At 44.6% G+C, this 15,453-nt stretch overlaps 1 protein-coding gene across 5 annotated transcripts in view; it reads left to right on the top strand.

Moving 5' to 3' along the window:
• PACS2 (phosphofurin acidic cluster sorting protein 2) overlaps positions 1 to 15,453 on the top strand; it is a 162,065-nt gene that overhangs the window by 52,300 nt on the left and 94,312 nt on the right. For all 5 annotated transcript variants that reach the window (XM_050963097.1, XM_050963095.1, XM_050963096.1 and 2 more), the window contains exons 3-5: positions 5,200 to 5,289; positions 10,737 to 10,862; positions 13,830 to 13,992. In XM_050963097.1, the coding sequence (XP_050819054.1) occupies positions 5,200 to 5,289; positions 10,737 to 10,862; positions 13,830 to 13,992 (379 nt within the window). The remainder of the gene's footprint in view (positions 1 to 5,199; positions 5,290 to 10,736; positions 10,863 to 13,829; positions 13,993 to 15,453) is intronic.

Genomic DNA, 15,453 nt, shown 5'->3' with positions numbered 1-15,453 from the left:
CTCTAACGAACAGGCATCCAAACAGCTTTGTTAGTTCCTCGTGCCCTTCCAGAATGAGGGAGTTCAGTTCCCAGAACCCCTATGCTAGGATATCTAGAAACAGATTTCAGTGCCCATATGAGAATGGTGGCGGAGGAAAAACAGCACACAGCTGCTAGAGAAGCAGGAAATAGAGTTAGTGAAGTTAATCACACTGCTCGCCATTCCTGTGCAGCACAGTTCAGGTTATATGGCCACGAAGAGGTGGGAATAGCACATATCTTAACCCTCCCTATCAAAAACTGAGCGTATCCGTGGGGAGGGATGGGGGGGGGAGGGGAAGGGGCTTCCTGGTGCTCCTCACAGCCCCCTAGCTACCAGTTCCCATCTGTGCCCCTAATAGAGGTGAAGGAAGCTAGCAGTTCAGGACTGTGGGGATTTTAGGCACCAGCTAGAGGGAATATTGGTGGGAGGCAGAGCAGGAGCCCTGCAGTGCCTACCCTAAATGGGTATCCTGAGCAGGAGTGAGGGGCTCTGTACTTCCTTGCCCTCAGGAGCCATGGGATTTATTGAGCCCCTTCTCATAGGTGAGGAAGGGGCTTGTGGAGAGGGGTTCCAAGGCTCCTTAAGCAGCCCTGGAAGGTATACAAATGGGCATGCATAGTCAGCCCATCTGGGGCTCGAATCACTTAGTTCTGTTCCACCACTCCTGCTCCCAAATGATGGTCCTGTCACTTACATGCACCCTTCCTGAGATTGAGCAGCATGTGAACCACACACACAACTCCATGGGCGTGCCAAATTTCAGGTCTGAAGAGGCAGCTGTTTTCACTGTAGAGAGTTTTTTTCCTCAAGTTTAAAAATAAATGAATAAAAACCTGTGATGTAGACAGTAAAACAGCAAAAGTAGCAAATTCCTGGAAAGTATTAAGTATATGGGTAAAAAAGGGCATGATGGAACTAGTTTGAGTACTTCTCTGGCCCCTGTCACCATAACATCTGCTCACCTCCCTATCTTTAATGTGTTTAACCTCACAACCCCCTGGTGAGGCAGGGCAGGGCTGTTATCCCATTGTACAGATGGGAAACTGAGGCACGGAGCAACTAAGTGACATACCCAAGGTCCTGCAGGAAGGCTGTGGCAGAGCAGGGACTGGAACCCTATTCACAAGTCCCAAGCTAGAATTGTAACTACCGGATCATCCTTCCTCTCATCCATCGTTGACCTGGCCTTGCATCTCTAGATGGCCTTTGTAGGGGATGTGGCGGCTACAGCTACTGTTTTGTATGTGGGTGCCATTGAGCTGACCTTGTACTGTCACCTGATTACCATCCACATTTATTTTGTCCTATGATGAACTAATGGAAGGTGGACCAGTGTCTCTGCAGCACCACATGCAGTCAGTAGGTTTGTGGTCTTGACATATTTGAATATTCAGATGTGCTGATAAAGCTCTTTTGGGGTCACTTGGTGCACATGAGCTCAAGTTCCTGATACGAAGGCCGTTTTCAGATGTCAGTGATATCGGTTCGCCAAGTGCATGAGCTTTCAGTCTAGTGACTTAATCCACTTTTTAATAAAGAGAATTGCAAAGATAGTGTTACAATCACATCTAGATTCCTGCCAAAGGACATGACAAACTTCCATCTTAGCTAGCCTCTTTGTCAACACCTCCCAGGCCTGTACCCGTCCTGGGGAGACCCTTTCGGACTTTGTTATTTAACAGCATTTCCCAAGACTTAATTGAACATTCGGGTCCCTTTTGTCTGCTTTGAATACAGTGATGTATTCAGGACGCAGCTGTGTTAGTCCTTTATTATAAGGCCTCTGCGTGGCATAACAAATAAAGCCACATTGTAACAACTAGAAGGAGCTCTGGCACTGACAGAACATCTGTGTTGATAACTTCCATGGTTGCAGGGCTGGGTGCCCCTCTCTCCCTTTTCTCAGCTGAGTGCACATGCTCAGGTGTCAGGCCTCTTGCTTTTACTTCTCCTGGGGTGGAATTTTCCAGTTCTCCCATTCTTAGACCAAGCCCTGGGATACAGCCCCTTGGGCATCCACCAATAACCGACAGGTCTGACTGAGTTCAGACACCTGCAGTTCTTCCTTCAGGAGTCTGACCAGTTGCATACAGAGACCAGACAGCCTTCTTAAAAATCCAAGTAGTGTTTGTTAATGGTAAAACAAAGTGTTCTGGGAGGATTTTAAAACTGTCTACACGCCCATCCCCTGCCTCCCCTTGCAGTCCCCAGGTAGTACTGTAGGCAAACCTACTTTCTTCAGACAGCCCTGATTGAGTAGCTCTCTTTGTTTGGTTTCCCTTGAAAAACTGTCCCCTCTTCTGAGGGTTCCTTTTAAACCCTGCATAGTTCTTCTGTGTTCCTGGCCTTTGGCCCTTCTGTAAGCTCAACAGGAATCAAGCCTGAGTCCTTCCAGGTAATAGCTCTGCCACTGTCCTTTAGCAGCCCTCAAGTGTTTGCTGGAGTGTAGCTTAACTTGAACTCTTCTTCCTTCTTGCTTATTTTTGCTGACAGCCACCTGTAGAGTTGCACTAATATAGTCATACAGTTAGCACGTGCTATTCATAAATTATTAGTGCTGCTCCAGATCAGTCACATCAGCTCTCCCAGTCTTATTGCAAGTCTCAGTGTTGTGGTGTTTTTTCTTAAAGCCCCAGCCACCAAAGTCCATTTGATTAGGAGAGAATCTCACCTTTAATTTTAAAAGTGAAATGTATATCTTTAATGGTTGCAGAGAAGCTGGTAAACCTACCCTAAGCATTCAAAACCCAGCAGGCAGATAAGAAGAACGCTCTATTTATTGGCTTAAAAATCATAAGATTGTTTTTAAAAAGAATCACATGCTTTTTGAACATTTGAGGCTGGTGCTGCAGAAATATTGCTTATGCTACTACTGTATTACTAACTGCAAATATGTCCAAATCCTGCAATGGCCAAGTGCTTTGCTTTTCATCTGGGTAGGTCTTTGTTGGAAGAGGGCATAGTCAATCTGTTACTGTTATGTTCACAACATAAACAGAGACAAGTTAGATAAAAACGTATTCTTGCTGGAAGGCTGCAGTACAGCACAATATTTTCCTTAGATTTCAGAACAGTAACACGTAAGAACCCAAAGCCAGAGCAACAAAGTAGGGCGCTCCTGAAAACAGACACAACTCTCCTCCACTTTACTGTGAACTATCTGCAGACTCACTGCAGCTGATCCCAGATTGTGCGCTTCCCTACAGAGACCCCCAGCCTGGCAGCAGGACTAAGAGAATCCCTAGAAATTTCAAGTGACAGCTTAGTTTTAAGTTTGCCATACACTATTATTATAATCACTTTGTCCATAGATCTCTAAGGAGAAGTTCCCCTGTCCTCAATAAATGGTACTAGTCTGGGGTGCTCCCACCATGTGGCACATGAGCCATTCCTGCAGCTACCTCTGTTTCTTTCAGATGAGGCCTCATCTCCTCTTTACTGGCACCCATGATGGCTGTTTGAATAGGCCTCTATCCCTGAACAGGGATCCCACTTCACTCTTGCAGCCTGTCTGCTGCTCAACATAGAGCCCCTCTGTGTCCCTGCTCTGCTGGTAGAAGCTGCTGCTTCCCTTGGTGCTGCCTGGTGTAGAAATGGTTTTGGCAACAGGGGAGGCAACACAAGGGAAAGGGTGGCTGGGGGCAGGGTGTAGATGGTGTCAAGGGCAGAGCATGACTAGCTTCAAGCTGGACTAGGTTTAGCTTCCATCCAGCAACACCATTGTCATAAACAGATAAGTAAGAGTTAATAGAACAGAAGTACTTCATATCTCTTTTGCCTGTAAAGGATTAACAAGATCAGTGAGCCTGGCTGTCACCTGACCAGAGGACCAGTCAGGGGACAGGATACTTTCAAATCTTGAGGGAGGGAAGTTTGTGTGTGTGCTGTTAGTTTTTTGGTGGTGGTTCTCTCTGGGTTCTGAGAGTGACCAGACGTGCAACCAGGTTTCTCTCCAATCTTTCTGATACAGTCTTTTATATGTCCAGAATAGTAAGTACTAGGTAGATAAAGCGAGTTAGGCTTATGTTTGTTTTCTTTATTTGCAAATGTGTATTTGGCTGGGAGGATTTTAATTTGTACTTGTATACTTAGGCTGGGAGGGTATTCCCAGTGTCTATAGCTGAAAGACACTGTAATATATTCCATCTTAAATTTACAAAGATAATTTTTACTGTTTTTTCTTTCTTTAATTAAAAGCTTTTCTTGTTTAAGAACCTGATTGTTTTTTTTATTCTGGTGAGACCCCAGGGAACTGGGTCTGGATCCACCAGGGAATTGTTGGGGGGGAAGGGGGGGAGAGAGGTTATTTTCTCTCTGTGTTAGGATCACTGTCTCCTTTTCAGGGAGAGTCTGGGAGCGGGAGAGAGAAGGAGGGGGGAAGGTGAGTTTTCCTCTGTTTTAAGATTCAAGGAGTTTGAATCACAGTAATCTTCCAGGGTAACCCAGGGAGGGGAATCCTGGGAGAGGCAACGGTGAGGGAAAGGGTTTACTTTCCTTGTGTTAAGATCCAGAGGGACTGGGTCTTGGGGTTCCCCGGGCAAGGTTTTGTGGGGACCAGAGTGTTCCAGGCACTGGAATTCCTGGTTGGTGGCAGCGCTACAAGTACTAAGCTGGTAATTGAGCTTAGAGGAATTCATGCTGGTACCCCATCTTTTGGATGCTAAGGTTCAGAGTGGGGAATCATACCATGACAACCATACAGTAGAACCTCAGGGTTACAAACACCAGAGTTACAAACTGACCAGTCAACCGCACACCTAATTTCGGACTGGAAGTACACAATCAGGAAGCAGCAACGGCGGGGGGAAGCAAATCCAGTACAGTACTGTGTTAAATGTAAACTACTATGTAAAAGGGAAAGGAGCATTTTTTTCTGCATAGTAAAGTTTCAAAGCTGTATTTAGTCAATGTTCAGTTGTAAACTTTTCAAAGAACAACCATAATGTTTTGTTCAGCGTTTGAGTTATCGGCAACCTCCATTCTTGAGGTGTTTGGAACACTGAGGTTCTATCGTCTTTTTACCACAAACCCTGCTGTCTGCAAGAGTGCCCCCTAGTGATCGCGTCCAAACCTTGGCAATGAGCCAGGTTGCACTAGCCAGTTCCCAGAGGGTGAAAGGAACAAGCCTGGACTGATACTCAGACCTTTACCTCACCAGGTTTTGTTTCCGTGTAGGGCTCGAAGCGAATACTACGGTCTCATGAAATTGTGCTGCCACCAAGCGGACATGTGGAAACCGAACTTGCTCTAACTTTTTCACTACAGGTAACCTAGTAACAAAGTCCAAAGCGAATGTGCTCATCTGATTTTTTGCATTAAACCAAGTTCTGATATACTTGTTTTAACAAATCTTAATGTAAATGTTCCTCTGAAATAATTATAGGCAGTTCTGGCAATAGCACCTGTAGTCAGTGCTTTTTCATTATAAGCTAAAAAACGATTTGGATTGAAATTTTCCATGTGATGGAATTTCTTCCTCAGGCTGAACATTTTGCAACATTTCAGCAAAAATGGTCCAGCCACTTCGAAGAGCAAGACTGGAGAAAATTAGGTTGTCTTTTCAATGTTAAATTCTTACAACTGTTTTGAGAAGCTCTAGCATCTCCATGCTTTGGAGCAAGCTACTTTCTCTGCTCACTCTCTTCCTACTGCTCTGGGGTACCCTTGTGGGAGAATAAGTGACTGCTCCTCAATTACAAGGAATGCCACACATGGAGAGCAGCCTCCTGGCTGGGAGCTGGCAGCAGGCCATGTGGTCTAGTCCAGCTCTTCCACTGACTGCTGTTAATTCTAGGCACTCAATAGCCCTTACCACAAACCAGGCCTCCTACCTTAGACTAGCGTCATCCCCCACGTTTTACAGAAGGGGGTAATTGGAAGGCTGCATAAAATCCCTTCTGCTAGAGTCAGGACTGGAACCTGCTTTAGAACAGGAGAAAAACAAGAACCACAGGCACACATGAAGAGTTCTCTGATTGTTAGTCACTTGGCAACTTTGGATTCTGCAAACGCTGTCCTTGCTTTTTAAAAATAAAGCTCTTAACGTTTCCCATCAAAGGGAAAAGATAACTTGGTCACCTTTCCAGAGCTGACCAGAGGATGGCAACTTATTACTATTAGTCATTCGTTCAAGTTGCAGAGGTCTGTTTGATGGATCTAAAGTTCCAACCTACTGATGACCTATGTTAATATCAGTAGGATGCCACATGATGGATCTTCCTTTTTCCATTTTTGCTCTAAAAACCTAGGAAATTACTTACACACAAACATGCTACATTAAAAGAACATTCAGGTTGCAAATTCAAACTCAGAATTTAGGATATGCCTGAATTCAGGGGGACTGGTTTAGGGTTGCACAGGCCCATCTGTGAATATACATTTTTAGTCTCCAATTACATGATCACACTTTTTTTTTCTGCATCACCCCTGCCTCATTCATTGCACAGGATGGATAGTGCTCTCAGGATGAATCAGGCCTTTGTAACGAAGGAGGCTGTAGTCTATAGGGCCTCTGCCTCGGTTGTTGCAGAAGTTGTTTAAGACGTGACCTCTAATTATGTTCCTCATTTTCTTGGTGCCTGACTTGAGCTCTGTGGTCTGATTTGCAGAAGTGGTTTGAAGTGCAGAGCTGTGCTTTGAATGTATGAAGTGATGTATAATGCTAAGTACTCTGAAAGATCAGATCCTAGGCATCTCAAATTGGGGACCTAAAATTCGTGGATACTCTTGACCTTAGTTTCTTGATACCTCAGTTCCCCATCTGTAAAATGGAGATAATAGCATTGCTCATTTCACAAAGGTATTGTGAAAATAAATTCATTATAGTATCTGAGTGTTTCACATACATTAGTCATGATCACCATGGAAAAGCCCACAAGGCAATTAATAATTGTATTTTCAGAGTAGGGTTTGAATAGTGTGGCCCAGGGCTAATTTACTGCATACATGGAACAACAAGGAAAAAACATTGTGTGGCTACTGATTCTGTGAGCAGAGTCTATCCTGTGCACTGAATATGGCACAGTAGAAATATTATGTGTTCATGTATTTAAATACTGTATCATAATGCATATGCCCAGGCAGGTCAAATTCTTGACTTTGCAACCTGGCTGTTCTTCTGTGTGTACTATATTCTTATGCGAGAAGGTGCTTTTCCATGTGTACAGACTCCATTTTAAATAAGTTTATTACTTCATAATAAAGCCGGATCTTGCGTACTGACACAAACTCCTGGGGCCCAGCCTTTCCAGAACACGTGAACCACAAGGTGTTTTGCTGGGTATCCTGCCACCCCTGGGTCTCAGTGTGTCAGACACTTCAGAAAGGAAATTCCCGTAGATGATACTTGGCCCTGAAGTGAAGGCCAAGAGCTCTCAGCAGGAACAGCCGTGTAGTTACTAAAAACAAAACCCAAACGTTGGAAGCCCAGGGTATTAATCCTGACAGCACCTCAGTCACACTGCCTGGCCTTGCTGGTGATGACAGGACACAACTCTGTCACCCTGAAGAACAAGCCAGACTATGCCAGGCCTGTCAGCACGTGTGAGGTGCAGGATTGGCTCTTGAGAGAGAACCATTGTGTGGTTAGTAAGGCTGTCAAGCGATTAAAAAAATTAATCACAGTTAAACAATAGTAGAATGCCATTTATTTAAATATTTTTGGATGTTTTCTACATTTTCAAATATATTGATTTTCAATTACAACACAATACAAAGTTGACAGTGCTCACTTCATATTATTATTTTTGATTAAAAATATTTGCACTATAAAAAACCAAAAGAAAATAGTATTTTTCAGTTCACCTAATACAAATACTGTAGTGCAATGTCTTTATCATGAAAGCACAACTTACAGATGTGGAATTATGTAGGAAAAAAACTGCATTCAAAAATAAAACAATGTGGGCTCTAAAGTTTTACAAGTCCATTCAGCCCTACTTCTTGGTCAGCCAATCACTCAGACAAACAAGTTTGTTTACATTTGCAGGAGTTAATGCTGCCTGCTTCTTGTTTACAGTGTCACCTAAAAGTGAAAACAGGCGTTCGCATGGCACTTCTGTAGTCAGTGTGCGTTCGCATGGCACTTCTGTAGTCAGTGTTGCAAGATATTTATGTGCCAGATGTGCTAAATATTCATACGTCCCTTCATGCATCAACCACCATTTCAGAGGACATGTGTCGATGCTGATGACGGGTTCTGCTCGATAACAATCTAAAGTTGTGCTGCCCGATGCATGTTCATTTTCATTATCTGAGTCAGATGCCACCAGCAGAAGGTTGATTTTCTTTGATGGTTTGGGTTCTGTAGTTTCCACATCTCGGTATTGCTTTTTTAAGACTTCTAAAGCATGCTGTGAACTTCGTCCCTCTCAGATTTTGGACAGCACTTCAGATTCTTAAATCTTGGGTCGAGTGCTGTAGCTGTCTTTAGAAATCTCACATTGGTACCTTCTTTGCATTTTGTCAGATCTGCAGTGAAAGTGTTTTGAAAACGAACAACAGGTGCTGGGTCATCATCAGAGACTACCATAATAGGAAATATATGGCAGGATGCGGGTAAAACAGAGCAGGAGGCATACAATTCTCCTTCAAGGAGTTCAGTCACAAATTTAATTAACATTTTTTTAACAAGCATCATCAGCATGGAAACATGCCCTCTGGAATGGTGGCCAAAGCATGAAGGGGCATACTAAGGTTTAGCATATCCGGCAAGTAAATACCTTGCATTGCTGGCTAAAAAAGTGCAATGTGAACTCCTGTTTTCACTTTCGGTTTACATTGTAAATAAGTGGGCAGCATTATCTCCTGTAAATGTAAACAAACATGTTTGTCTTTGCATTTGGCTGAACAAGCAGTAGGACTGAGTGGACTTGTGGGTTCTAAAGCAGGGGTGGGCAAACTACAGCCTGCGGGCCACATCTGGCCTGCCAGCTGATTTTATCTGGCCCTCAACCTCCACGCTTGGGAGCAGGATCTGGGGAGCAGGGTGGGGGGTGCTCCACGTGGCTACCAGAAGCAGTGGCATGTCCCTCTCCTGGCTCCTATGTGTAGGGGCAGCCAGGGGTCTCCGCATGCTTCCCTCACCCCAAGCGCCAACCCCGCAACTCCCATTGGCCAGGAACTGTGGCCAATGGGAGCTGCAGGGGTGGTGCCTGTGGACAGGGCAGCACACAGAGCTACCTGGCCGCGCCTCTGCATAGGAGCTGGAGAGGGGACATGCTGCTGCTGCTTCCGGGAGCTGCTTGAGATAAGTGACGCTCAGAGCCTGCATTCCTGACCCCCTCCCAGGCCTCAACCTCCAGCCCTGATCCCCCCCTCCCATCCACAGAACTCCTCAATCCCAGCCTGGATCACCCTCCTGCACCCCAAATGCCTGCCCCACTCCAGAGCCTGCACCTACAGCTAGAACCCTTGTGCCCCAACCCCCGCCCCACCCTCTGAACTCCTCGGTTCAAGCCTGAAGCACCCTCCTACAGCCCAAACCCATCACCCCCCCTCGCCCCCCAGAACCCTCATCTCCCCACCCCCTGCATCCCAACCCCCTGTCCCAGCTCTGAGCCCCCTCCTGCACCTTTAACTCCTCATTTCTGGCCCCACCCCAAAGTCCGCACTCCCAGCCACAGCCGTCATCCCCTCCTGCACCCCAAACCCAATTTCATGAGCGTTCATGGCCCACCATAAAATTTCCATACCCAGATGTGGCCCGCAGGTCAAAAAGTTTGCCCACCCCTACTCTAAAGTTTTACATTGTTTTGTTTTGGTTTTGAGTAGAGTTTTATTTAACAAAAAATTTACATTGGTAAGTTGCACTTCCACTATAAAGAGATTGTCCTACACTACTTGTATGTGTGGTGAATTGAAAAATACTGTTGGTTTATCATTTTTACAGTGCAAATATTTGTAATAAAATATTATGAAGTGAGCAGTGTACACTTTGTATTGTGTTGTAATTAAAATCAATATATTTGAAAATGTAGAAAAAATCCAAAGATATTTAATACATTTCAATTGGTATTCTGTTCAACAGTGCAATTGAAACTGTGAATAATCAACAGCCCTAGTGGTTGCACAGATCTCTGCAGTCTTGCAAATAGCTGTCAGCAAGACAGCGTGCAGGGATTCAGGTTGTCTACTGAGAAATAACAATGAGGACATTGTGCATATAAAACGCCTGCCATTCAGGAAGTTGCTTACATGAGAAATAAAAGTACAGTTGAGGATCAGGCCTCCCTGTGCTGTGATTGGCTGGGCCAGTTCCTTTCCTGTATAATGTACATATGTCAATTGAGGTTTACACAAACAGATTTCCCTTACCAGCCACCCAAACAAGCTCATGTTCTGTTAGAGATGCATTGAAAGCATTTCTGCAGAGCTCTTTTTGTAAGCTGAGTAATTATTTTGCATTCTTCAGTGTTGTGAGGGCAAAACGAACAGAGTGGTGAAAAGAGAATGTTTGGCTGTAAAAACTAGCCAAGAGTTTTCAGTCAGAAGTACCTAAAGCTTGGCCTTCCTTGGAACCAGTGCAGAGTTGTCAGCTGCTGCTGCTGCTCCTAGAACAAAAGATTAAGTGAACTGTAAACATCTTTAAAAGCACTGGGACTGGGCAAGGTATTTAACCTTAATGAGCACAAGTGTGTGTCAGCTGTATATGGGGTAGTTGGGAGCTAGTGACAAGAAGTATAACATTTTTTCAAATTGTATTCTAACTTCAGTATCCTCACTTCTTGAAAAGAGAAGGCAACAAGCTTCAGATCATGCTGCAAAGGAGGAAGCGATACAAAAACCGAACGATTCTGGGCTACAAGACTTTAGCAGTGGGCTCCATCAACATGGCCGAGGTAGATGTTCATCAACACAACTCAAAGCGTTCGGATGGAGTTAGCATATGCCCTTTATCCTCAGTTTAAATCCAAGGCTACCATTCTTTTCTGAGAAAAGTACCTAGATGGCTTTCATGTGTGTGTCACTTTTCAAGTGTACCAAGGTTTATAGGGCAAGAGTGTTAATGGAAATAATATAAAGTAATAAATGCTGTGTATTTTCTATAAAATATAAGCATGAGAAGCATGGACTGGCTTATTTCTCTTAGCATTTTTAAGGTTCGGGCTCAGTTCCAGGTACTTTACCCAAATATGCTATCATTCCCTTTGTCTTTAAAACACTTTGGCACGAGAGTTTAAGGACTTCTAATAAATATTCTGAAAAAATAATGCACAAGAACAGTCAACCAAAGATTCAGTAAATTTAATTCAGTTGAGCTAACATATGTCTGTTTCTTGAATTCTTGAACATAAATAGCACATTTTATCTTACTCTGTCTAAATACATTAAGGTTGCAAAGTCAAGCATTTCAAAGTTAGGAAATGCTGAAATCGAAGTAGCCTATGCAATCTTAATTCTGCCCCTTTCTGCATGTGCGTGGTGATAGTCCACAATGATTGTATAATTTCCACCATTTTCAGGCACTGAAATCTTGAAGCTTACTTTTCATGGTCATTCTTGTTAATACAACTTGATTGCTTGAATATTCATGGAAAGCAGATGACCAAAGCAAGCTGACTTTCAACTTTGAATCAGTAATTGCAGGAGATGCTTAGGGTATCCCCTGAACTTCAGTTAGCTCCACTCTAATTTTTATTCCCTAATCTATGCAGCTGTGTGCTTGTAAATATTAAAAATATAGTGTTAGAAGCATTGTGTAGCAGAAACCTGCCATATTACACTTAGAATGGAAATCTTGCAGAAAATTTCATTCCATAAATTTAGTTCCATCAGTGGAGAATTTATTGCAAAATGCAATGGTTTAACATTGCAATCATGCTAGGTTGTTGTGATATTAGATAATTGATTTTATCTACAGATGATTTATTTTGTGTGAATTGTGCTTTTAAATCGAAATACTTTTTCACTACTGCATTTGAGTTTCAGTTACATCCTAATTTTTGGCCTTTTTGTTTTTGTCTTGTATCATGTTTGGTTCATTATCAATAATTGAAAATTAAACTAAAAAATATGAGCAGCACTCAAGCTCACGAGCAAATCTCTTTAAAATATTAAGCATTCACTGTTGAAATATAATACTTTTTCTTACTGTTCTGTTACTTCTGACAGCAGAAGATATGAAAATGCTAAATATCTGTGAAGTATTTGCAATGTGTTTGAACCTAAAAGAGATTGGAATTTTTTTAAAATTCACTGCTGACAAACTTAATCATCCAGTTTCTGATAAAGCACCCTATAAATAGTACATTCTGGAATTTTTAGTTTCTTGTAAGAAATAAGAGGTTTTTTTTCTTCTCCCTGCTGATGTCAGATGCAAAACTGAACAGATAGATTAAGGGTAGGAGGGGTAGACTGGTGAGTCACCAGCATAAAGGTGGCCAGTTGAAGCCTTGAGTGGATGAGGTGACCTGAGGGAGAAGATGGAGAATAGGAAGGGGCCAGATATAGAGTCCTGACGTACACTGGTAAAGACCAGGAGGGGAGGTGCTATTGAAAGGGCATTTGGATGGGTGGGAAGAGCACAAGAGGGACAGTCTTGGAAGCCTAGAAGAGAATCTATAAGAGGAAGGTGTGATCATCATCATGTTGAAAGTGGCAAAGAATGAAGAAGCAAATTCCATTTTTTATAGAGCCACAAAGATGTCCCTTTGCCTATGCTTTGACCAGTTTTCATTGTCACATCTAGGTTGCTAGCTGTCTGGGCAGGGACTTGCTCTTTTCAAACGTGATTGTCCAGGGAAAGGTCACTGCAGATGGTTTCTTCAGCTGGCTTTAAAGTAGATTTGGATGTTTTTTGTCTGGGAATTCATGAGTTGGATAACTTAATGATGAGTAAAATTAGTACCCAGGCAAGCTAACAGAATCATAATGAAAGTAATGCAATAACATGCTTCAGTATGATCTGATCACATGTCAAACTGAAATCTTCTGTCCCTGCCGCTTCCTTGAGTTGATAGCCAAGTAAATTCTAAAATAACATTAAATAGTGTCTATTACTGGTTGTTCTTCTAGACTAGAGGTGGGCAAAATATCGCCCGTGGGACCCTCCTGCCTGGCCCCTGAGCTCCTGGCTCGGGAGGCTAGCCAGGAGCTCAGGACCCTCCCCTGCTATTCCCCTTCCCCTGCAGCCTGAGCTCGTCCTGCCACTGGTGCAATACTCTGGGCAGCGGGGCTGCGAGCTCCTGAGGCACTGCTGCTATAGAGCCCAGCCTGACCCAGTGGTCTGTGCTGCACCAGCCACCGATGCTCCAGGCAGCGCAGTAAGGGGGCAAGGAGCAGGGGGGAGTGGGTTTGGATAGAGAGCAGGGGAGTTCAGGGTGGTGGGCAGGGAGTGAGGGGTATGGATAGGGGTCAGGGCAGTCAGAGGGTGGGGAAACGGGGGTTGAATGGGGGCAGGGGTTCTGGGGGCAGCCAGGAAGGAGGGAGGATGGATGGGGCGGTGGGGGGCAGTCAGGGGCAGGGGTTCTGGGGGCAGTCAGGAGATGGAAAAGGGGTGGTTGGATGGGGTAGGGGTCTGGGAGGGCAGTTTTGGGGAGGTTCCGGGGGTGGTCAGGGGACAGGGAGGGGGGGAGTGGATGGGGCAGGGGTCCCAGGGGGGCAAGAAGCAGGTGGGGGCCCGGCCCACACTCCCTAACCAGCTCTCCATACAATTGCCAAAAAGTTTGTCCGCACCTGTTCCAGACCCAGGCATTTGAGCCTTCTTGTATACCCAGACTAACTCATTAAATAACTCCTCGAATGTTAGTGGATGGGAATCAGGCCCACAATATTTAAATACAAGACTGTTACTTCCCCAATCCCAGGTGATGCAGCACCCGACTGAAGGAGGTCAGGTTCTGAGTCTTTTCAGTAACATCAAGGAAACCACGGCCAAAGTAGCAGAGATCTGGATCTTCTCACTGTCTAGTCAGCCAATAGACCACGAAGACAGCACCATGCAGCCTAGCCAAAAGATCAAGTCCACAGGTAAAAATATACCCTCTGTTGAATTTCAGCTCGTCTATTTCCTGCCCCGTCTTTTCCCCTGACAATCCCTTCCTTTTCCCTGAAAGTCCATCTGGTCGGAAACTGCCTCAACTTACATTTTTGTGATATAAATAAAACAGAAAAAGTCTAAACAAGCTGGCCTTGTCTGTGCCACCATCTTGCTCTCTTCCCCATCATGTGAAATTCCCTTCCCCATCCCTCCTCTTGGTCTCTTCAGATGGCATGTGCTTTCAGGCATGGACTGCCTTATGTTTGTAAAGTGCCTGTCCCAGTGGGGCCTTGGTTCTGCAGGGGGCCTTCTAACAGCACAAATAACAATGTGCCACTTCCTGCATTTTAGTGATAACCAAATGGCTTCAAGGAGGGCAGGGCCTGGAAAGAGGAAAACTAAATTTTTTTTTTTTAAAAAACTACAATGTGGTCTAGGAAATTCCTGACCCAGCAGGTTGTGAGGGGTGAAAAGGAACCAAAACAGAGCACTGCAAATAACCATGGAAATCAGCTTTGTTCCTCCTCTTCCATATTCTCTGTGAAGTCAAATCCTCTCTGACCTAGGGCTTGTCTACTGAAGATCAAGCTAAACCACAAAAAGGCACTCCTCAGTAAAGAATGAGTGTGTCCGTGTGGGGAGCTAGTCTGGAATAGCTACAGTGGACTAGTTACCATGTAAACAAACCCTGTTGCTTCTGAGATCCTGTGCTCCATTGGTTCTTGATAAATTCTCATCTGGCACTAGTTCAGATTTCCTTACCTCTTTACCATGTGTCACAGGGTAGCTGGTCTCTGCAGATAGACTGAGCCCAGCTCCCTAGACTGGAGCAAGTGAGCCTCATCCAGCTAATTAAAGGGGGCTGGGCTACACCAGGGTCTATAAAGGGCTGCTGGTAGGCAGCTGGGGAGGAGAGACTGAGACAGGCTGAGCTGTGGTCAGTAGAGGTCACACTGAAGTGGAGCCAACTCCTGTGGTGGGTCCCTGGAGCACGGGGGCCAGGGCTTCCAGGAAGAGAGGGAAGCAGACCTGGACAAGGCAAAGAAGCTGCCAGTAGCTGGAGTGCCAGAGACCCCGGGGAGGAGTGGCCCTGAATCCTGGGAGCCAGGTATTGGCTTAAGACTGCCTTCTGTTTAACTTTTGTTATAAAAGAATAAACCTCAGCTGAGACTGGCTATGGCAGCACATATTTGGAGGCGGCGGGTGCAGCGGCAGCTGCCAGTGACACCATGACAATAGAATGTAATTATTTGACATTTGAGAATGAACTGGAGGAAGGGGGTTAGGGTTTGTAGCTGATGGTATACAATCCTGCACTCTGAAGGCTAGTGTCTAGTGGTAGACTCGCAGGCAAATGGAGTTAATTTCTAGGACAAATCAGTACCAGTTCTTACCAGTGCTATAACTCTACAGTAATATGAAAGAGGTTCTCGCAACGTATGTAAGGAGCA

Source organism: Gopherus flavomarginatus, chromosome 7, assembly GCF_025201925.1.
Source record: "Gopherus flavomarginatus isolate rGopFla2 chromosome 7, rGopFla2.mat.asm, whole genome shotgun sequence".
Taxonomy (NCBI): domain Eukaryota; kingdom Metazoa; phylum Chordata; order Testudines; family Testudinidae; genus Gopherus; species Gopherus flavomarginatus.
This window is presented reverse-complemented; position numbering and strand designations above follow the sequence as displayed.